The sequence below is a fragment of the Bidens hawaiensis genome, unplaced genomic scaffold (assembly GCF_021521415.1).
Source record: "Bidens hawaiensis isolate Kalapana, Puna unplaced genomic scaffold, B.hawaiensis_p1.1 tig00016745_1, whole genome shotgun sequence".
Taxonomy (NCBI): domain Eukaryota; kingdom Viridiplantae; phylum Streptophyta; class Magnoliopsida; order Asterales; family Asteraceae; genus Bidens; species Bidens hawaiensis.
In genome coordinates, this window is record NW_027492535.1 from 121,205 (window position 1) to 145,892 (window position 24,688).

Genomic DNA, 24,688 nt, shown 5'->3' on the forward strand with positions numbered 1-24,688 from the left:
CTAAGTTGTTGTTTTTTTTATCGTTTCGTATAAAAGTTTTGTGGCTTTTTATTACTATATACTTATATGCTCAAACTTATGAATTGCTCACCAACCTTTGTGTTGACAAACTTTATTTTATGAAATGTTACAGGTTTGACTTGACTCGAGGACTTGATGAAAACGTTACCAAGACCTTTAGGATATTAGTAAAACGAACAATATAAATGTTACTTGTATTCAATTTGTTTGTGTGAACGAGATGTGTTGTTTATTTGATTTGTTGAAATAAAATGAGTTAAATAAATATTGTCACTTTAAATAGTGTCTTGTGTATTTGTCCAATCACGTTGCACCCCGGCATGTTCCGCGCCTTTAGTCGGGGTGTGACACAACATATATACATATACATATATATACACACAACATATATACATATACTTATACATAATACACACTAGTAATATAATAATAATAAATTTCATCTTCTCCAGGCGATAAATAACCCACGCCCCCGCCCAATTCGCCCCAATTTCGCCCAGGGGGCGGTGTTCGCGCCCCAAATCGCTCAAAATCGCCCCTTACTTGCGCCCACTACACACAGCCTAAGAAGGTGCTTGGTTCATGGTAGTCTTGGTGTATAAAAACGTTAAGCTACTCAGTTAGGTGGCCTTTTTTTCTTTTCCAAAATGATTCGACTTAGCTTCTAGCTTGCGTTCGTGTGCCTACTAATCTCTGTGTATCACCATAGTTTTCTCTATAAAGGCATTAAACTTCAAACAACAAACATTGTGCAAATAATTAGTAGTTTGTTGGAGACAAACGACAATACATACCTTTTATAAAATTCATAAAATATACCCCGATCCTCGTGAGTGTAAGATCTCCTAGTATTACAACTTGCACAATCACGGGTAATGACATAATGGGATAATGAGTTGTCCCAAAACCAAAGATGTGGAAGTTCTTCCGGCTTCCCTCCCACAACGGTGGATCGTTGCATGTGCATGTTCTGTTCGATAGCAGCATAGGTTTCCTCAAGTAGTTGCACATAGAAATTATTGAGTCCGAGACAAGGTAAGCTCGTGTGTTAGCTGGCTCGATGGCTCAATTAATTTAACGCCTAGATTTTAATATATTTTATAATAGGAATATTGGATTTTATAATATGTTAATTATAGTTTCTGTAGTTCATAAGTTTTTAAAGATAAATGATTTGGCTCAACAATTTTAGCTCGTTACGGTACATGAGTAGAGCCAAGTTGACTTGCTTAAATTCGAGCATGATCTTGAGCTCAACCTGGCTCAGCTCGACTTGTTTTACATCCTTAACTATCACATACTATTTGGGCTACACTCTATACCCAAGCGAGGCTTTAATTAATGCTTTATGAGCCATCACCTTGAGTTGTGGTGACCATAATCTAATCCAGACGAAAATCTCCCTCAATTTGGCTTGCATCCACACAATCATCAATGCACAAAGGATCAGAGTTGTTGCCCCTACGCGCATGAGAGATGGGAGTCCTGCCGTCGGTGCTAACTCTTTACGACCAACATTTGAATATATGGCCCGCAATTACGACGAACTTACATAAAGTGAACCATATAGTAAAAGGTGTGATAACTTTATGCCAAAACTCTTTTAGAATTATTGTAATATTGTTTCTATATGACATCAATAATGCACCTAAAAATAATGCATTTGAAGGACAAAATTAAGTTGACTAATAGCGTGTTTGAGTGTTTGTATACTTGGTTTTAAATGCATAAATGTCCTAAGTGGGTCTAAAAACGCACCCATGGGCCTGGCTATGAATTTTGATATTTGACTTTGTTGTCAATTTGAATCTTACAACCTTTTTGCTGTCCCACGCATTTTAAAGGAAGATAGTAACCTCTTGAAGCTGGATATACTATAATAAGAATAGTGAATACATATAATAGATAACGAATGATATTTTAATGTGTGTTGTACAATTACAATTCGTACACACATTATTGGATTAAAGTATCAATAAACACAAAAATCAAAGTTAAAATAAAGATATTTATAGGTTTATAATTTGGGTTGGCTCGAATTAGACAACGGGTTAATTTTGTTCTACTAAAATTAGACGACGTGTCAATTTTGGTTTACCCAAGTTCGGCAAGGGTTAAAATGGGTTACTATTATAAATGTTGTTTACTTCTATTAAGTGAGTCCAAATAGGTTATTGTTATTCATGACTGTTATTTGTACAAAAGGGGTACCTCCACCGTGGTCAACGGTGACACCTGCACAACCGCCATTGCTTCTGCTCGCTCCACATCCAATGACGCCCACCATCCGCACCATTGTTACCGCCTCCACCACCACCGCTACCCCCTAAAATATATAGCTAGTGAGGTATTTGGCTTCGTGACAACAACCGCCGCTTCTACCTCTATCGTTGGCACCACAACCTATACGCATTAGTTAATATAAAAAACTATTACGGGTGAACCTATTTTGTTATTTTTTTCTCACTCGTTTCAACCCAAATCTTTTTGACCTGAAGCAAACTGACATCTTTTGAAACACATCATTTTAATTCAAACTCATTTTACTTGGAACTCGCATCGACCTAAACCAGTTTTAACTTGACGCCACGTATTAGGCTTGATACATCAGGTTTGCCTTTGTGGAAGAGAGTCTGCTAGTTAAGTTGAGGCAAAAGGAAAGTTAGTTTCTCTTGTTTTGGATCCTTTTTTAGTGGATTTGGCATGTTTGGGTGTCAAATTTTGTCCGGATTCATAGTGTTATGTGGAGAAGAGTTCGCCATTTGAAATACACTAGTTGAAAAAGGTTTTAAAGTTGGACTTTAGAAGTAGGGTAAACGACATAATCCTAGGAGATGTGATCAACATGTGCCATGTGAGATTTTCTCACATGAAAGGCTGAAGCAAGAACAACTCCATCGTCTTTTTTACCTGACAATTCAAAACCTTCAAGATACGTACTCAACTTTAAGGTTAAAGTTTGTGAAAAAATAGTATTGATATTTCTAAAACTTATAATTTAATCTTTATTACTATTGACTTCTAAAAGGCCTAAGTTATTTAAAAATCTAGTTGTTATAATCAATAACTTATATAATAAAAACTATTTTATAATACATAGATTATTTGATGTGCAAGACTAGCTAGTGGAACTACCTACTTGAGTATGAGGTTTAACTGCTTTAAGAAGCTTGGATTTGGCTTCTGTAGACTCATAGAGGATATGAACATGGCTTGCATATAATAATGTCAAGTAAGAACAAAAGAGTATGTTCTTACTATAATTAATTAAAAAGGTTCAAGGGACACCGACATATAATACATTAAGATGTAAATTCATTCTTTAAAGCCTTTTCATTCATGCGTGCATAAGTTCATTTTTATGTTTATGACTAGATTAAGTAAGTCAAGGATTGATAAAGATGGTGTTTAGTATCGTCATGCAATTTTAGTTAATTGCTTGAGACCAACGGGAAATCCGATTATACATTGATACGGGTTAGAAAGGTTCAAAGTACACACCTATATATGAACCTCAGGCTTTCTAAGGGATTAAGTCCCCTATGCCATGGGGCATCACCCCATGTCGTGCCGGGTGTAAGGGCAAAGCCATGTGAACATGGGAAAAAAATACGTTTTACCTTATTGAAAAGTTATTGAAAGGGTATTTGAGGCTTGCATGGTTGATAGAAAGTTGCATGAAAACAATCAGTAGTTTGAACTAATTATTGGTCGCTAGTGATAACCGAGGTCAACAAAAACTTGGTCAGTCAGTGGGAAGTGGGATAAGTTGCAACTGCTAGAAGTAGTAACTGTCTCCAGCTGCAAATTGAACGATCAATAGAACCGGGTTACTTTTGTCAAACAATCATCAGCTGCAACTAAGCTACTACTGAATGAGTTCTTGACAATGAAGTACTAATGTCTAATGATATTACCAAAAAACTGTCAACGATGTTAACCACCAACTAACATACTTTTTAACAAAGAGTTGTGCGTTCAACGATAGATATAGTTGTGGTTCGCATGGTTTCTCATGTGTTCAAAAGATGTACACATTTGAAAACCTATGCTGTACAAGAATGTTTGGTTTCAACGTTATCTAGAATATTTGGGTATGCAAATGCCTCAAAATGCTTTCACTTTTGTGTCAGAACGTACAAGCTAGGAATCATGTGTCATCATAAAGTACATTTTTCGCTTGACATGGGTTTGTAACCCGCTAATGCTTTGTTGACGGCACTAATCATCTCCAAAAAATGTGGATTACACAAGACATTGAAAGGAATATCGTTAGCACATGATCCTCTCATAATCTTCAAATCTTCTTGGTTTTTCTCTATGACAACAAAAGATTATTCAATCGGCTTTTTAGAAGAGGAAGAAAGACTTTTGTTTTGAAATACTAACTACTAATTTTTTTAATGACAGCAGTCTAATTTTATACGTACCACAATCTGGTACGAACGATCTAATACGTGGTACGCATGGGGTTGAGCATTTCCTAAGACTATGGTTCAATGTCTAGTGTAATACATAATTTTTAGAGGTGACTAACGCACTCAACAAAGCACCAACGTGTTTCAAACCTCCGTCTAGTGAAAACCCAAGAACCGTATTACTAGAATAAGTGTTAAACATTAAACATGTTCAGAAGGACTTGAGTTTTGTCAAGGATACATATTGATATTTAGAATTATCACAAGGTGTTTCCATTTTCTCTGGTAGATGGTCTAACGTGAATCACAAATCATAAATTAATGTTATTACAGTGAAAAACTTAGGAGCATTGTTAATATATGCTAAGGATTTTTCTTGTTTGGAAAAAACGCGATAGCAATAGCTAACTACTTGCTTGATGCTATTAAAGCCATAAGGCCAAGCAATGTTCTACAAGTAATCACTGACAATGAAGCAAATTGCAAGGCAGTTGGAAAGGAGATTGAAAAGGTATACAAACACATTTTTGGTCTCCTTGTGTGTTCACACCTTAAATCTGGTTTATAAAGATTTTGGAAAAGTATTTTGTTGGTTGAAGAGCACATATAGGAGAGGGAAGGTGACTGTGAAGTACTTTCTTAATGATAATCAAGCATTGTGTTAGAGATAATTCAAAGGTTGAGCTATTAAAACTAACGAAACAAGTAATCACTTGCAATTCAGAAAGGGGTGGCGGCGCAGCTTGTTGCCCGCCTACCTGCTATGTTGATGTAATATCTATGTTTCTATATAATAATAAATAAATTTTAAGTTATTATAATCTGTTGAAAAAGCTAATGAATTGTAGAGAAACAAATGCTACAAGTTGTAGCCTACAACCATTTCCATAAATTCTTGGAGGGATTGAGTCACACAAGGTGACGAAAACACAAGAATCACCGGTTCAACAGTTGTTGAAATGATTAGAAGCGTAGAGTTTTGGAAGGACGTTGAGAATATTTTGTCTACTACTAAACCTATTTTCTTGATGATTAAGTTTTGTGACATTGGAGAGGTTAAAAAATGAGAGAAATTTATAAGAAGATGGATAATATGTTGGGGGAAATTGAAAACGTAATGTTGCGACGTAAGTATGCATCATATTACCCTCAACAAGAATCCATTTGCTTAGTCACCAAGATTCTATGACACAAAGTACCTTCTAATGTTATCATCGGGTGGAATTCCTAGGAAAGCTCCAAATCACAACAAAGACATGGTGCTCGGGGTTGTGGATTTTTTCAAAAGAATAGCCGAAAGTCCGAAAGAACAAATGTTGTGAGAGCAATTCGCAACATTTCATATGAAAAAGAAACTTTATTCAATGGAAGCGGTTCAAGTAGATGCAGTGACCCAGTGGCGGACCTACTTATATGGGTAGGGGGTCGGCCGATTATGAAGTGATTCTGAGTTCTGATATGATAATGAAATGTCTTTTTATATTGTATTTTCATCCAATATGATTACTTGAATAATTATATCATTCAATATGTATTTTAATCCAATTAATATACTGATCAACACATGTTACATCTTGAGATAGTTATACAGTTATGCATGTGTCAACCAAGTAAATAAAAACCTTAAGCACCTCAACTATGCAAATTTGCTAGAAATCACACAAAAAAATCTATTAACTGTGTCACAGTTTAACCTAAATAACAAAACTTGTTATCAAAATCATATAACTTACAAATGGTATCTTAGAAGCTTTATAATTCAACGTAGCCATCAATCCATGTGTTGCAAAAAACCCCAATCCACAGCATAACCAAGCAAGTGCATCATACTGAAAACATACATAACATCAAACGCTTCAACGTAAACACAAAACTAAAATGACATTAGATTAAATAAACGGCCAAATGTTACCTTTCCAACAATATTGGCAATGTGATCAATACAAGGTTCAGGAAATGGAGTTCCGTGATTCGGTCAGATTCTTCGAACCGGTAAATGAAATGCAACTAGAATACGAGCCGTTTCGAGATTGGCTAAGCCGCTCAAATTAGAGTTCACTTGTTCTGACACAAGAGTGGTTCATCTTGAAAATGTGCCTTATTAACGGACCACAACACAGCCCACTTTCAAATACTTAAATAAAAAGTTATAGTTATTTTTTTAGTGAATTGTTTAAAAACTTTAGGTTAATATTTGCACAATCGGATTGGTTATTGGTGGGTTATGAAGGCTTTTGGGCCGGTTTTATTAGGAGGTCCGGTTTTGGTTCCTAATTGTGTTTTAACCCTAATCATGTTTATTATATATTTCTCATTATGTAATTGTAATCTTGGTTCTAAGCTAATAAGAAAAACCTAGCTGGAGCCCGTGAACGTGGGTCCCCTTGCAGGGACTAAACCACATTAAATTCATGTGTATATTTATATTTTCGTTTATGCACGTTTATCATTGTGCATGTGTGTGTTGTTTCGCTTTCGTGCACCACTTTGTTCTTATCAATTATAACCTTTTTAAACATTCGTATAATTTGTGGCCTAGATAATAAAGATATGATGGAGATGCCATTAGTACGAATATAATGTAACCAAGTGTTCTTCCAAACGAGGAAAACATATAGATTATAACGCTAGGAATATACTTTTATCACATAGATATACCTTTTAATAGGAAATAGGATAAAATAGAAGACATTGTTGGTGATATAAAATCGTTTGGATTCTTCTGGTTTATGAATAGATTGAATCTTAAATCGAGTGGTGGAAGAATTGGTGTAATTTTGTTTTAATAAGTTTTTCTTTAGTGCTGTGGCTCTCCTTCGGCTTTGTGGAGGAGGCTGGTGTTTGTGTTCGCTTGTTTATAAAAGTTTATAGTATATCGTTTAATGTTTTTATGCATATTTGTATGTTTTTATTTTTAAAATAATTCGATTTTTTAACTAACCTATAATGTTCTCTGTTGATGGAAATTCTTGGATTCGTCATTGTTTGTGTAACTTAAATATTGGTTTCTAATGACACCATATACTCATTCCAAAATCACATAAATATATAGATAAAACACATGTCACATGGTACATCAGACATATCAACTCATATACCCAATTGGGCTTGCACTTCCAAAATAGTCTTGGCAGACTCTTGAAGCTGTTTTGCCTCCTCATCAGTAAGATGCACATTGGTCACTCCCAACACACCACTCCTCCCCAACTGTGCGGGCAGGCTAAGAAACAGCTCACCACCATCAATGCCATAGAACCCCTTAGCTAACACCGAAACCGGGTGGATGCTACGTTGATCCCTCAGTATGGCTCGAGCCAAGCTAGCCACCGAGTACCCAATGGCCCAAGAAGTGTAACCTTTCAAGCTTATTACCTCATACGCACCGTCCACAACTTCTTTGTGGATTTTCTCGAGTGTTTGCTTCTCATATGCAATTTGTTGCCTCTCCAAAAAGCTAAGTATCGGCACACCTCCGACACTTATGCTCGACCACAGCGCCACCGATGAGTCACCGTGTTCCCCCACAATGTAAGCCTGAAACCAAACAAAGATAACAAACAAATGTACCCAATAAAATCACAGTCATGGTTGTATAATCCGGCCTAGTCGCCGATAATAACTATTTGGTCAAAACTAAAAATTGTATATATATATATATAGGGGAGGGTTATTTTGAGAATCATGGTGAGTTTTAAGAACTGTAAGAACTCAATTTTGAACCACACATTTAATTAAATGATATGAAATATGTGGCTGAGATTAAATTTAATTAAAAAATGAAGCAGGAGAGAAAATAAGTATTTTTGATAATTACACAGGTTTAAACGTTAGTTACACATGTGTAAAAAGTCGATTCGGTGTGTAAAAAAATGCCGTAATTTTTTGTACATCACTTACACTTACGTATTACACATGTGTAAAAAAAATTCGAAAAAAAAAATTGTTATGTTAGTTCTTAAAACTCAAAGTAGTTCTCAAAAGAAATCAATCCTATATATATATGCATGCATCTTTGGAAAAAATATGCATATATACATTTATCCAATTAATCCTGATTAATTGTTAGTCCCTACCTCACCGCTCGCGTCTAGTGATTTTTAGAACATTGGTCATAAGTCATAACAGTTTTTCTTCCCCAAACAATGTATTCAAAATCTAACCTAACCCGTCGGTCAGCTCGGTTGGATCAGAACCGGGCATGCCATTTAAACTGTTCGATTACCAAGTTATCAAACCGGATTTTCAATTTCTATTTATTTTTTCATCAAAATCTCATTCAAATTCATCTAGTACTCAAGACTTCGTTTTATATTTATATAATTTGTATCTTTATTTTAAACAACAAATTTTACATCAAAATATAAAGCATTTTCATATTTTTCCTAAGTCAATTCATTTTTTAAACCCAGTCTGACCGGTCCAACTAATATTCCTTTAAAAAACCGGCTAGTAGTAGTAGTCAATAAACCAAAAATGATATAAATCAGTTGACTAACCTGCACATCTTGAGCATTAAGATCAAGATGATCCGCAATAAGAAACCTAAACCTCGACGAATCCAAATTCGTACCCGACCCGATAACCCGATTCGACGGAAACCCGGATAACTTCCACGCCACATAAGTCAACACATCAACCGGGTTCGACACAACAAGCAATATCCCCTCAGGCGACTTCTGAGCCAAGGGTGGGACCACCTTCTTAAACAAAGCCAAGTTCCTCTGCAGCAAGTTAAGCCTGGACTCCCCCGGGATCTGCCGTGCCCCAGCAGTGACAATGACAAGATCAGATCCGACGGTGTTGGAGTAGTCAACGGAGGCGGTGATGTTGGTACGAGGAAGGAAGGCGGCGGCGTGTTGGAGGTCGAGCATCTCACCTCGGAGCTTGTCGGCGTTGACGTCGACGAGTGCGATCTCGTCGGCGATGGCTTGGGTTAGGATGGTCTGTGCGATGGCCATGCCGACGTTGCCGACGCCGACGACGGTGATCTTAGTGTTGCGGCTGGTGAGTGGTGGTGGGGTGGTGCCGTGGATGGGTTTGAAGAAGGATTTGGCTATGTCTAGGCCGTCTGGGCCTAAGGTTGAAGATGATGGAGTTTTGTGCATTTTTATTTACTCTCTAGAAGTTGTTTTTATTTTTTGTGTTTGAAATGGGGGGTTGATGGAGTACATTTATACCGTTGGATGATTATTAAATGTTGTTTTTAAACTTATAATAATAAAGTTGTGAAAGTTTAATTGAAGAATAAGTTAGTGTAGAGACTAGGACGAATGGTTAGGTAAAATGGAGACACGAGAATACGGTGCACCGTGCACTCATGACCATTGTCTATTGTATGTTGCTATGTAAAGAAGGTACGGTACGACTAGATATGCATAGGGTACAAATGAAAATAGTATTTTAAAATTTTAAAGAATGTATTATACTTGTAGGGGTGTTTGGGTGACATTTTTAAAACTTGTGTATTTGATGTTTGAAAAGCAACTTTTAAAAATTAGCAACATTTTATTTGAAGTTTATGGATAAGATTTGCCTAATATTTTTGCTTTTCAAAAATCAAATAAGCAACATTTAAAAATTCACTCAAACACCCTTTATAGGTCTTTCATGCGATTTGCCTAAAGACAATTTGATTTGGTGTATTTGAAAGGCTGTGAATGCAGAGATTTTTGAGGGAAAAACAGGGATTCGTTGTAGTATAATTGGTGAAATAAGCACGTTCAGAATTTTTTGGATCTGTAATAGGTCGAAGAACTTGTGTCTCTCTTGGGGGAAATGGAGGAAATTTAAGCTTGAAAATGATTTAGAGTTATAGGTGGTTGCAGAGGCGGATTCAGCTTACAAATAGGGGGGGGGGGGGGCCGTATGGAACATACCAACACCGTTGAAACAAGTGATGATCCAGTGACGAACCATGGAAACAAGTGTTGCAACAACCTACTGTTTCTTCAACCCATAACTCAAATAGGTATCAAATCAATGGTGGTGGCGTTAGTATGTTCCACGGCGAAAATCAGTGACGGATTGACGATGTAGGAGCTCTTGCCGGAAAGTCAGTGACGTCGGTTAGTGGTTCCGGGTTCGTGCGGTCCTTTGGGTGGTTGGCTGAGGTATCATGCGGCGGAGATAATGAATGACGGTGTTGGTTTTGATGAGTGACGGTGTTTTTGTACCGACCCAGTTTAGCTAATGGCTTTGAGTTATGTTTAGCGAATTAATGGCTTTAATGAGTGAAAACCCAGTTTACCCGACCCAAATCCCCCCCCCCCACCCCCGGACTTAAAATTTCTGTATTCGCCACTGGGTGTGTGGGTGGGGTGGTCTGTCTATTGTAATAGTATTGCATTGGGTGTTTATTGTAATAGTCTTGCATTGGGTCTTGTTTGTTGTTGTTATTCTATAACTGGGTAGGTGCTTGCTATTCTGTTCTTTATATTTTTCCTCAATAAAAATAAATGTGATCGTTAACCAAAAAAATACATTTGTACAAGAAGAGAGACTTGGATCAATATAATTTTGCACCATAATTACCTATAAATTAGGCAAGGTATGTGAATAATTTATATGGTTACGTATGTATATGGTTACATGTAGTAAGTATTTTTATTTTAAATGGTTTTTAACAACATTACGTATAACTAATGTTATTTAAGTTCTAAAATGTAGTGAAACTAGATTTAAATCAAAGATCAATGTTTGTTTCTTATTTACCTTTCAAATATTTGGAACTCCCTACAATGTAAGACTTTCAAAGTTACTTTCAACAGGAGAATCCAGGCTATTCAGGAAGAATCACAACAAGTGACACTGTATCAATCTTAATTGTAAGAATAACTTGATCAACGGTGCAAAATCACTTTGTAAACTTCGTACCAATACTATTTCCTATTTGATCATCGTATGTGTGTATATGTGGGAGGAGGGGGTCATTGAAAGTTGATTTAACATAGACAACCTGCAAAACATGACTTATTGTGGGCTAGGGCCTAGGGGTAAACGTACATGTTTCCGACATAATTATGCATAACAATAAATAATTACGTGCATGTTACTCAACATATATAATTAATAGTAACACATAAAATTGTACAACATATATGATTAATTACGAAAAATTTAGGTTACACTAAGTGTATGTATAATTACAAAACCTATGTTTATAGTTGCTCATAGATTATATTACATAATTACGCGCGTTATTACACTTAAGAGTTTTTTTTATAAATTTAATAATGAAATGTATATAAGTTATTTGAGTCTTAAAAAACATTTGGGTTTATAAAAATCAACAATTGTGAGGCATTCCTATTTTGCTCCTCAAGTCATTTACATATAAAAATTACATATATGACATAGAGTCGTAGATTAATGACGAAATATACTTTATTAACAAACTAGAAGCATTTTAGATTTTAGTAAAATCTATATGGTACGGTTTGTAATATATTAATTCTAGATCTTAAAAGCCGGCCCAAAAGTCTAAATAGACCCACATTTTCTTAAGCTGTTTTGAGAATACCAATTCCTTGTTTGGAATAACACGAAACAAGCATCCTTTATTCCTTTATATCACTACCAAAACAATGTGCGCCCACATACCATTCGTCACAAAACCAATTACTATAGTTAATTTATAAATACTATTTTAACTGCATTTAATATTTTCAAGTTAACAATATAGAGTCAAAGTTATTCTCATTTTACCAATTACTATAGTTAATTTATAAATACTATTTTAACTGCATTTAATATTTTCAAGTTAACAATATAGAGTCAAAGTTATTCTATAAAATGAGGGGAAATAAAAAGAATTTGTGTCAAAGAAAAAAAATCCCTTTAAATCTTTAATAAATATTAAAAAGTTAGAAAAAAGAATCGCGGCTCAAAATATAAATACGTTGCAATGAAGTTTTCTTAGGCGTCTTCAAAAACTAAGCCAATTAATTGGTGGTGGTGGTGCATGCTATCTGACAAATTACAGATATACACTTATGTAAATGAGTCAAACCTTTTCCACATGTGATTACTCTATAGAATAGTTAGGTGCTGAAACGAACTGAAAAACCGCTTAAACGAGTTGTTAGGTGCTGAAACGAACTGAAAAATTGCTTAAACGAGCTGTTAGGTGCTGAAACGAACTTAAAAATCGCTTAAACGAGCTTTTGCTGTTAAAACGAGCTGTAACGTGTTGAAAACGCGCTGATTCGTTGGTTAAAAAAAACTGACCCGAAACCCGTTTTGACATGTTCCGACCTTGACCCGTTCTAACCCGAACCTCAATTTTCCGAACTTTTTTTGCAAATTTTCGGAATTTTAAAATTATATTTCGCATTTTTACTAATTTTCGCAATTGAAAAAAAACACTATATTACCTGTTATCCAGGTAAAATATTTAAGATTGGAACAAAAATGAAAGTTCAATGACCTGGTTGGAACAAAAGTTTTTATCAGTGACGTAATTGAAAGAACTTTCAAAGTTTGTTATTATTCTATTGAGTAATCCCTTTCCGGATCTCACATATTATGCTAATATGAAATATTATTTTTTCTAAAATCAATAAATATACATAGAAATAATTATTTACACATTTGGAAGTTGGAACAGTTGGCTACACATTTCATCATTGTATACGACATTCTCGGCAAAGTAGTCACCCACAATTATCGTGTGCAGTTTCACTATCTCTGTTTAAATGAGCATTTCTTGTTCTCCGAATGCGAACTCTCAACGTCTAAAATTTAAATTCCAGCTATGCTTGTTGTAATATAAAATGTCTCAATATTTACCGATGATGATGAAACCACGTTTTAGTTCTCGAAATTTTGTAAAATTAAAAAAAGAGTAGACCGTGTAGATTTTTGTGTGAAAAATGTGAATAGTAAAATGGTATTAATTGGAGATAATACGGTATTTTTATGGGGTTGGGATATGCAAGCGACATAGGATGAGAAGGTGGTGCGGGATGGGTGATGAAGCTGAGAGAGGGACAACGAGAGATGAAGATTTTGATGGTGAAAAAGGGATGGTTGTGCCGGTTTGAAAAAAGAAACCAAGAAAATGCGAGATGGATATCTCACGTACACATAAGGGAAAAAAAATCATATTAGTTTATTTAGCTTTCTTGCAGGTCCATGATTTCAAAAGTAAATAAAGAAATTATTATCATTTTTAAAAATATGAGATTTTTTTGTAGTACCGTTACCTGACGATAGTTGGGAAGTCGACAAGTCCCTGCAGTGCATCATATGGCAAGGTGTTCCTGCTTGACTTTTTGTGTCATGTCAGCACCCTGCTTGGCTCGAAATAAGTGTAAGACCTAGCCTCACTAGCAACGCGGGACATGAAAACAAAATAGAAATTGGTTAGATAAAGACAATTTAGGGAGTTTGGTTAGATAAAAACAATTTAGGGTTTGTGAACATTAATTTGTGAACCGAAATTGTGCAAAACATGATGCAAATTCATCCCAACTAAACCATTTATCTAGCACTACCATGGATCCTGCTAAACAAAACCAAGCGTTTCATTTTGAGCCCTAATGGGCATTTTCAATAACACAAATAAATTTTCAATGGGTCTGTATGGGTTGCACTTTATAATAGCAACGTGTTAGAAACTTAGAATGAGCTGCCATCAAAACACCACCACTGCAAGGTCGCTTGCCAGATTACCATCGCCTCTGTTTTGCATCGATGCTAACTAAACATCGAATATATTCTTTATCCCAGACTAGAGTCCAGACAACCATCACGAATGCATATTTTTTTCACGTATCAATCACAACGTATCTTCATAAAGAATCTAGTCATTAAAAAAGATTTGTTATGTAATTTTCGCATTAGTCATTTATCAAAAGCGTTTTAACCCAAACCAAAAAAATAATTGTTCATATAATGGTTATAAGTCGGTCTTAACAATAGGTTTTCTATTCTTCTTCCTTTCTTTCTAGTCTTTAATTTTTAAATTGAATATGAAGTTATTTGGTTTCATGTTTTGACCCGCTTATAGAGTTATAGTCCAAACCAGTCGTTGATGCTTGAAAACAAAAACATTAATAGACCAAATATGGTTCACACCGAAAACAAAAATATTTATTTGAATATATGGTTTGGTTTATATGATGTTTACGTAACACCCTGGAATTTGAAATATAGTTACGAAGTTTAGCTTTCAACTCAAACCCTCACATGCAACCATTTTTTTTGGTTCAAAATCAAATATGTTATCCGTGTTGAAACGGACTCGGGAGAATGAGAATCGTTAGTTATATACTATGTTGAACCCGGTTTGAAACCTGTCACATTAATAATGTGCATACTGAACCCGCTAAACAGTTAAACATTAAGACTTGAGAGATTAGCCCGTTTAAAAATACCAAATGTGAAACGTTAGCATTAGAAATCTCAAAAACAGACTCCGATCCTATCTAATATCGGGTGTGGTTTGGTTTGGGTGATCCAGTTCGGCCCAAAAACCGGATTTGTACGCTTATACTCAAATCACAATTCATCAAAGACCGAAAGAAGAATCGCATGTAACAAACAAACACCAATTTCAAAACACACAATTCTAAATTATCCAACAATCAAAAGTCAAAACCTTAATTCGAAGTAAAACAGTTTGATCAACATAAATAAACAGAACACGAATTCAAGTAACTAGGAATTAAAACCTGAAACAAATTAAAACCCAAATCATCTATCACTCCGATCATCACCAACACCATCATCCTTGGTGGTCTACGGTTTGCGATAGTTCTGTTCATATTGCTTTGCCATCACGACACCCGTCTTGTAAAGAGTATTGATGTTGGGCACGTTGTAGTTCTGAGCGACGAATATCCCACAAGCTGCACCCAATAAGAACGAAAAGCTGGTTGTAATTATACCCATAGCTGATTTCGTATCGAGAATCCAAATCACAGAGCAAAATTGAAATTGAAATTGAAATTGATGTGAGGTAAAATATTATTATGTGGGTTTATTATATATAATATTGTTTATGAACTTGGATGAGGGTTCAATTAATCATGGCTTATTCCGCAAGTTCATCGATTGGTTGGTGGTGTATTGTAATTGTGATTGTGATGCTAGATTGCTCATCGTGATGCACAAGTTAAGACAATGACGAATTTGCCCCTATGCTTTGTAAATATACACGTATTGGTACGTTGATACTTTTGTATGAAATATAATATGCAGAGGTATTTAAATTTGGTTGGTATCGGTTCATACGTTATGGTACATGTATGATAAAGACGCTTGCTAACTGTTATAGCAACCGAAAGACAAAACCCGTGATAGGGATGACAATGAGACAAATAGGTCATGCTTGTAAAAGTGTGTCACATACATTGTCTCTTAAATATAGGGTTTCTATCGGGTGGTTACAGCCGAGTATGGGCTAATCTCATTAGTTTGATAAGTTATCCGTTGAAACGTTAAAATACATTTGTTCTAAACTAGTATACATGTTTATTACAAGAAACGAAGATATATGTAAATTAAAAAATAATGCTTTAATAAATGGGGTTGGATTAAATACAGATGGGATGCTAAATGTGATTATCAAATAGGTGTTGCTAAACGTACCCCCCTCCCCTTACATCATTTTTACTAAATATACACTCCCCTTAACTTATTAGTTAAATTATTATTACCTCTTAAAATTATTTATATACATATTAGTCCCTACAACATTTTTTTCACTTAATAATCTTCACTACATATATCAAATTAAAAACTATCAAGTATTACTATTAATTTATTTTTTTAGTATTAATATTGTAAATAATTATAATATCTTTTTTTTTTATTTTAATAGTATATATATTTATAATATCCTTATTTTACCTATTTATCTTTTACAAAATAAACCCGAAACTCGAAAACCTAAAACCTAAAACCCTAAACCCGAACCCTAAACCCGAAACTCAAAAACCTAAAACCCAAAACCCGAAAACCCTAAACCCTAAACCCTAAACCCGAAACCCGAAAACCTAAACTCGAATTCATAAAAAAAACGCAACTTGTAAAAAAAAAATATGAAATCCTTATTTTTGTGCTAATTTGGTAATTATATGATTTCAATGGGTAATATGAAAGTTGGTTTTTACATGGGGGGTATGACAATCAACCAGGGGGTACGTTTAGCCTGACCCTAATAGAAATAGAGTAATTATTTAATTACATCATAGAGTCTTTACATAATTATTATATGATTTCATAATTACTTTATGATGTAATTACTTATGTAATTATTCTATGATATAATCACATAATTACTCTATTTGATTATTACAATTAACATGTTAATTCTATTTATACCTTAACTTTCCTATTAGTAAATAACCTCTTTTAAGACTTAAGAGATAGAGGCGAGCAAAACCAGTTTTTAATCATCTTAAAATAAACATTACTATTACATGTAAAACAAATGTGATTAATAGTAACCACACTACCACGCAAACAATACGTCCATGTATATATTATTTGCTTTTTCTGGCTTCAATTTAACCCTTATATTAGAGATGTTAGGCCGTGTGTGGTAAGGAGACAAACAAGCAAAAACGAAGTGAGTTATTTTTTGAACACCCCCCCCCCTCTCCCGCGACAAGGGGCGATTTGTGGGGAGGGCGATGAGTTCTTGTCGCCCTACATGCGTTTTCTTTTATTATTACTATTATATATGTATATATATGTAGGGCTACAAAAACATTATACCCTGAACAAAAACTCATCATTTGCTGACTGTGAATTACATAACGCAAGTCGTTCAATTTTGTAACCCCTCCACCACATATAGCCTTATAATATGCTTTAATATATTTGTTTTTCTATTTATTAGATACTTTGATAACTTTCATTGCTATATTGTAAAAAGGTAACTAAATACGTGGTTGTAAATGATTTTTTTCAATATTTCGGTATAAACTTTATTAAAAATTGAATTATATTAGAAATAATCTTTACAAGTTGATCTTAAATATTGTAATCTATATCAGCTCATCTTCGATGTTCTGAATCTAATATAGCTTTGTTTTTCAATGATACTACTTATGGGCTATGGCATGTAAATTGTGCCATAATTATTTTTCTTTCAATTTGTTTATAAAAGCTTAAAATATTTTTTCATATTACAAATCTTTAGGTAAATAACTATCAAACGGAAACATTGTTATATGGGAGCAAAGAACTTTTGTTCCTTGGGGATAAATATGCAACGACATGTCTCCTCACCGACAAAAGATAGCGATTTTTGTAACAATTCAATAGAGAATGAAGTGACCAGTCGAATCTTTCGTGCCACAAATCTCAATTAACATGTTAATTCCAAATTCTTGTTTAAGGATGTTGTATTTTGGTTGGTTAATGTCACCGTCAACTATGTATTCTGTTGTGACACACACTCATCATCTTTTGAAGATTATGGTTATTTAAACTTATTTTCAACATGTTTATAATAGTTTTAATCACAAGTTCACAACACTTTAAAATACATGATACATGCTACATAGCATGCATAACATAAATAAATAAAACATAGGAGATATAACTATTCTTGCAGGTATATAAAAATCTAAATAGAGAAATTGATATATTACGTGATACATAAAGCAATACATCGTGGTCTTTCAAATTCATTGGAATCCGAAAATCTTTGAAATTCGAAATTGGCGTGGGCATATAAACTGGTTAACTGACCCGACCCGACCCGAAATTGAACCGAAACCAAACCGTATGAAACTGATTATGTAGAAATCGATTTAGAACCGACTGAAACCGTCGGTTGGGAACCGAATTGTAATTTTCTCCCCCAAACTGGTACACCGAACTAAAACCGGGCAAAAATCAATCAAAACCCGAACCAAAATCGATCGTAACCTGGTCAAGAAACCGGTTTCAACCCGAACCGAAACCGATCATAAACCGGTTTTGACTTTTATTGACCAAACCAGTTTTAAGTTTTAAACCGGTTTATACACCTCTATTGACAACTACTTAACGAGTTAACGTAATTAAATACATGACCCAATGCTCATCTTTTCAAGCAATCAGTAATTTGTGTTGGTCTCATCAAAGTAGACTAAATGAAAGATGCTAAAACTGGAGAACTATTATTAATGTTGTTTTGGTAAAAAATTACCAAAACAATTAAATGATCTAATTTATAATTTAAGGTAGTGTCTTCTTCACAAAATTGATAAATAATTGCAGTAAAATAATGGTTAAAATGAGATATAGCGAGAAAAAACTCTTGATCCCGATAGGAATCTCTGGCAAAAAACATTTAAAAAGGAAACTATCCGTCTGCCTCAGATTTATTAAATAAAAATGAAGCACAACTCGAGTCATGTGCAATGGAAGCTAGGTTACATAGAGTATGAGTGCAGTGAGTGCAAAAGATGTGTTTCTAACCATTGTGTCGACCTCATTTTCTAGTAAAACAAAATAACAAACTAAGAGAAAACACTGTATTCCACTTAGAATCCTTCTCCTGACCGTTAAAAACTTGTTGCACAGTTTCTTCACTTGTTTATTGACTATGACTCCGGTTCTTCATGTAGACTTGACCAATTAGCCATTATATTAACAGTTCATATAGAGTAGCCTGAAAAAAATAAACGTCAGGATAATAAGAGTGAACTGCGATTTTCGTTCATGTGGTTTGTTCAAATCTGCTGTTTTAGTCCAATAGTTTCAAATTTGCGATTCTCGTCCATGTGGTTTAATTTCACTCGCAATTAAACCCGAATTAATTAATCACATTAAGTCTGGCCGTTAAACCCATCAGCTTGCTCCTCACGTGAGGGGCAGTTTTGTCTTTTTTTTTCCCAAATACACCCAGCCCCTCACGTGAGAGGACTTGCGAATTAGGACTGAGGTTTATTTGGGGAGAAAAAAGACAAAACTGCCCCTCACGTGACTTAACGGGGTTAATGAATCCGGGTTAGTGAAATGAAACCACATGGACGAAAATCGCAAATTGAAACTATTTGACTAAAATCGCAGATTCACAAACCACAGGGACGAAAACTGCAGTTTACTCGGATAATACATATCAATTCAAGATAATCTGATTCCGAGAATCTTGCCTATTTAATATGTCTTTAACTTGGTCATTACTCCTAGCCGTTACAGACCATTAGAACAAATTAATGACAAGATCGAAATAAACCGTTAGTACCCAGGGTTCTAGAAAAATTCGAAATCAGGGATCCCGAGGAGACTAGGGATTCCAGAGAATCAGGGATCCCGAGTCATAAAATGGACCCACAACAAATTGTTATTAAGGTTTCAAGTTTTAAATCCATACCCAAAATCCAACATAAAATCTCTCACGGCTTTCTCGGGTTAAGTTAATCGGGTATCTAAGAATACGAAAATAAAACACTACAATACTAAAACTAAAGCATCGTATAAAATCTCAAGAATTACTTTAAGAATATGAAATTTAGCTTAATTATCTCTTTTTTGAGTGACCTGATCCAAGCAACACCTGTAAAATTTATTATATAGCAATAGACAAATGACTACTATAATGAGCCTTTGAAAATGGATGCACTAGTGTTATTATTATTTTTTTAAAACAAACAACTAAAAAATAGACCACCAACCAAAAAATGGTTGCGTAGTTGATGACTTGATGTTACTATGTTATTTATAAAACAAAAGAAAAAAACAAAACATTTTCTAAATTTTCTACCATGTCATTTTCGGTCTTGTGAGAGACTAGAAAAAGAAATGTAATTTAATTAGTAGTACTTTTTTATTTTAATGATGTACACATCCATCCATGGCAGAAAACAAGAAGGGACACCATGGGGGACACCTACAACAGGATAGAAGCAGTCACCAAGCGAAACCCCAAAACCCACACCTACACTTTCAATTCAACTTCTAGAGAGAGAACACACACAGTAGAAATTTTTATCTTGAAGCACAAAGATGGAGCTCAAATAGTGACATGAAGATAAAAGGTTTGTGTCACCAATTTAGTCTATATATATATATATATATATTTATTTAACACTTTCATAGTTTCATGACTTCAAATCTGAAGCAAACATCAAAATCCAGAAAAAAAAACCTTTCATCTTTTGGCTAAAAAGACAAGATTTCTTGAAATTTGTTCTTGTTTTGCTAATTTTATTTTATTTATGTTTTTTGTTTTCTTTTTCTGGGGGTTGATAGGTTTTCTTTCTTGCTCATTTATTGAGCTAATCTCAAAGCTTCAAATCTCTAAAACCCACAAAAATATATACTCATTTTTGGAGTTAAAATAATCAAGAGTCTTGTAAACTTGTTAAAATTCTTGTTTTTGTTGGTTTACTTTAACAAATTGAACACATTTTGAACACATCTGAAACCACAAAATCTACAAAACTAAAAAAAAAAAAACATTTTTTGCCCTAAAAGTCATCAAGATTTCTTGAAAGCTGTTCTTGTTCATATATTGTTGCTATTTTCTTCATATTTTTTTTATTTTTGTTTTATTGAAATTAGAACCCGTCTAAAAGCTCCAAATCTTGAAAACCCACATTAACTTTTTCATTTTTGGACCAAAAAAAAAAAGAAAAAAACAAGATTTTTGTAAACTTGTATCTGTGTTAAAACAAGGAGCAGAACTTGACCCAAAAGTGTCACTTTTTTTTTAATTTTTTTTACTATTAATAAAAATGTATAATTTGTAATTAATTGTTTAAGAAACTTTATAGGGTTTGAATTGATTTGATTTATGTTGAACAGATGAGAGGTATAGTTGCAAGTTTCCAATCTTCAAATAACTGGAAAGAAGTACTCAGTAATAATAATAATAACAATAATGAACCCATATCTGTTCTTGACACTCGCCGGAGCCCCAGTCCTTCTACCTCCACCTCCACCCCCTCCTCTTCCTCCGTGGGCGGAGGCAATAACACCACCCCACCAATGCTAACTGTTAATGAGTGGCCGGAGTTACAACCAATTCCGCCTGAATTTGAACTCAGATTTGGGGGTGGGTTGGAAGACTGGGAAAGCTTGTTATCCGAAACCGCAGCATCTCTGGTTCAAGACCAGTCTCTCCGGTGGATCTCCGGTGACTTTGATGATGCATCTTTAAGCTTTCAACAGCTTTTGCAGACCAACCAAATTGACCAAACTGCCCCTCCCGGTTCCGCCGCCGTGTTTGAAGCTCCTCCAGCTGCAAGTTTTAATAATCAAAACCACTTTCCACAGCTACCACCTCCGGTGCAATTCCACCGCCATAACCTCCTGAAAGCTCCGGTTTTTGACCCGGGTTTTCGCAAAGATTCAATTTTGAACCCGGGTCTTCAAAAAGATTTGATTCTAAACCCGGGTTTACGAAAAGTTTCGATTTTGAATCAAGATCAAGAATTACCGCTTGAAAAACCGTCTGCGGTTGTGGTAATAAAACAAGAACCACCACACCAGCACCAGCAGCTTATCTGTGACCACCTATTCGCGGCTGCTGAGCTAATGCTCTCAGGAAACCGCTCACACACGCAAGGGATATTGGCGCGGCTCAATCACCACTTCACTTCTGGCCCGACTCTGAACAAACCGTTCCAACGGGCAGCTTTTTATTTCAAAGAGGCAATGCAAATGCAATCACAATCAAACCTTAACCCGAACCGAATAACCGCACCCGTTAATGGTATGTTCAAGATGGGAGCTTATAAAATGTTTTCAGAAGTTTCCCCAATTATTCAGTTTATCAACTTCACTTCAAATCAAACACTTCTTGAAGCCATTGGAGATGCTAATAACATTCACATTATTGATTTTGATATCGGGTTCGGTGCGCAATGGGCGTCGTTTATTCAAGAACTTCCATTAAAAAACAATGGTTGTTCGTTAAAGATTACCGCATTCGCTTCACCTTCAACGCACCACCCGTTAGAACTCGGGCTCATGCACGAAAACTTATCACAACTCGCGCAAGAAACTGGGGTTTCTTTCAAGCTTGAAGTTGTGAACTTTGATTCTTTTGATCCACGATGGTTTACGGTTTCCGAAACCGAAACTATCGTGGTGAATTTCCCGATTTGGTCGGTTTCCACTCAGTTATCGTCAATCCCATCAATTCTCCATTTCGTGAAGCAACTCAGGCCGAGAATAGTGGTGTCGGCTGATCGAGGGTGTGAAAGGACAGATTTACCCTTCCCGGGTTACCTTCTTAAGGGTCTTCAGTACTATGAAGTTTTGTTCGACTCCATTGATGCTGCTAATGATGTTTCGGATTCGTTAAACAAGATCGAATGTTATCTTTTTCGGTCTCAAATTGAACGGATGGTGTCGGGTAAGCTTCAATCTCCCGAGCCAATGCCTCACTGGAGGTCGCTGTTTGCAGCCGGAGGGTACTCGTGTGCCAAGTTTAGTAACTTTGCTGAAACGCAAGCGGAATGTGTGTTGAAGAGGATGCGGGTTCAGGGGTTTCGCGTTGAAAAGAGGCAGGCAGCGCTTGTTCTTTGCTGGCAGGATCGCGAGTTGATGACGGTTTCTGCTTGGAAGTGTTGAATATGAAGATGAAATAGAGGTTTTGATGAAGATTGAAGTCTTTGGATCATGAACCTGTAGAATAAATGTTTGAAGTAATGTCCTTTGCTTGGCTGTTTGAATTTGTTAACTTTGGTTTATTGTGATTGATCATAATATATGATTATTATCTATCTAGTCTTGACTGTTTATTAACAAGAAGCAAGAAGTTAATAAAAAAGTTGTGTAACCTGAATATGATGTGCAATCCGTTTATCGAAATGAGTCGACATATGAGCATTCTCATCTCATTCATCACCTTCTTCTCCGTCTCCGTCTTTAAATCTAAAAAAAGTATATTAAAAAGTAACTTTATTTCATTCACTATTTATTTACTGCAACCTTATATCATAAAAAGTTATTATATCAACTTTTTATATATAAAAAGTTATTATTCATCATTCTTTAAAGTATTGTGAGCGTATAAAAACGAGAAACACTCCCTACCTGCGTTGTGCACATATAATGTAAATATATGTGAGCAAAAGTGAGATTGCACTAATTTTGACGTTATTTGACTAATTTTGTGAAAAAAACGTTAAAAGTGGCGGAAGATTAATTAGGTATTATGTGGTGACGTTGATGATCGAAAGACAAATGTACATGCACCAATCAGCCGATGTCCTAGTGGTTGAGTGTTATGTGCCTAATGTCTAAGGCTTGATGCAAAACTACTATTGAGCCGGGGGTCTCACCTAAAGCAGCCCCTCTATTCCTACGGGGTAGAGATAATGCTATATACGTCTTACCCTCCTCAGATCATACCATAGCTTTGTTATTAGTGGGATTTACTGAGTACGATGATGATGATGATGATGCATAAAAACGATAAATAAAATAAAATAATTGTTTGTGATGAAGATAAAGATAAAAATAATGGATGGGTTACGAGAGATTTTTAAAAACGAGTATTATATTTTGAAAAGTATGAATTTTAGTGAAATTAGATGATAAAAAATGATTGATGAAATGAGAATGCTTCTATGAGGAAGGTATAAACGGGTTGGTGGTAGCAATATAATGATTTTTTTTATATTTATATATACTTTTTTTGGACTTTTATAGATTTTATATATATATATATAGGGTTGGTAACATAGATATGTATAAAAAACTAATTTTTAAAATTGTAATCGTAAATATAGATATACAAAATGATAAAACTACACTCAAATAACATTAACATATAAAGAATTTTATAAAAAACTTAAGTTTTTAATGGTTCATTCAAGTTCTTAAATAATTTAACAGTTCTATAATGATACTCATCCTATATATATATATATATATATATATATATATTTATTTATTTATTTCAACTTTAAAAGATTTAAAATGTCTATAAATGTGTTAAAAAGGCCTAACGAGGAACAACCAATTATATAATATACTAGCTTTTGAACCCGTGTATTACACGCGATGTGCCAAATAATGAAAATAAAATAGATCTGTTATTTCAATTGTGATTCTCAAAATACTTATAAATTAATTTAATGGAAAAAAACAAATGGGTGGTTAACAAAATGATCTAAAATAGCGTGGTTTTAATGGAAACGTCATATGCTGATCTGCAAGAAATTTAAAAAAAGTACTAAAGTTGTGTAATTGGTAATGAGACTTAATTCAATAATGAATAAAATCCACACTATGTTATAACCCACTTGACAAAGTGGTTTTGGCCCATGACCCATGAATAACTAGAATGAATG

General features: G+C 34.7%; 3 protein-coding genes across 4 annotated transcripts; 1 reads left to right on the top strand and 2 right to left on the bottom strand.

The window, feature by feature from the left end:
* Window positions 1-7,461: 7,461 nt before the first annotated feature.
* Window positions 7,462-9,568, bottom strand: LOC143551936 (L-lactate dehydrogenase A-like). The gene is made up of 2 exons (XM_077042275.1): window positions 8,936-9,568; window positions 7,462-7,973 (listed from the first exon to the last, which is right to left on the bottom strand). The coding sequence occupies exons 1-2, from the start codon at window positions 9,542-9,544 to the stop codon at window positions 7,530-7,532; spliced, it is 1,053 nt and encodes a 350-aa protein (XP_076898390.1). The 5' UTR covers window positions 9,545-9,568; the 3' UTR covers window positions 7,462-7,529.
* A 5,407-nt stretch (window positions 9,569-14,975) lies between these two features.
* LOC143551937 (uncharacterized) lies at window positions 14,976-15,575 on the bottom strand. The gene has a single exon (XM_077042276.1). The coding sequence runs from the start codon at window positions 15,330-15,332 to the stop codon at window positions 15,180-15,182; it is 153 nt and encodes a 50-aa protein (XP_076898391.1). The 5' UTR covers window positions 15,333-15,575; the 3' UTR covers window positions 14,976-15,179.
* A 4,649-nt stretch (window positions 15,576-20,224) lies between these two features.
* LOC143551961 (scarecrow-like protein 6) lies at window positions 20,225-23,090 on the top strand. Of its 2 annotated transcripts, none has more exons than XM_077042292.1 (2): window positions 20,225-20,419; window positions 21,158-23,090. In XM_077042292.1, exon 2 carries the CDS (start codon window positions 21,189-21,191, stop codon window positions 22,959-22,961), a length of 1,773 nt encoding a protein of 590 aa, XP_076898407.1. In that variant the 5' UTR covers window positions 20,225-20,419; window positions 21,158-21,188; the 3' UTR covers window positions 22,962-23,090. The 2 variants fall into 2 exon arrangements, with proteins under 2 accessions (XP_076898407.1, XP_076898406.1); XM_077042291.1 differs by having other exon boundaries at window positions 20,226-20,419; window positions 21,189-23,090.
* The last annotated feature ends 1,598 nt before the right edge of the window (window positions 23,091-24,688 follow it).

What these genes read in the sequence shown, in the direction of transcription:
- LOC143551936 (XM_077042275.1), bottom strand. Translation starts at nt 9,544, where the DNA reads ATGCACAAAACTCCATCATCTTCAACCTTAGGCCCAGACGGCCTAGAC. An exon ending in TTAATGCTCAAGATGTGCAG is followed by an intron (nt 7,974 to 8,935) that starts GTTAGTCAACTG and finishes GTTTGGTTTCAG; the next exon opens with GCTTACATTGTGGGGGAACA.
- LOC143551937 (XM_077042276.1), bottom strand. Translation starts at nt 15,332, where the DNA reads ATGGGTATAATTACAACCAGCTTTTCGTTCTTATTGGGTGCAGCTTGT.
- LOC143551961 (XM_077042292.1), top strand. Translation starts at nt 21,189, where the DNA reads ATGAGAGGTATAGTTGCAAGTTTCCAATCTTCAAATAACTGGAAAGAA.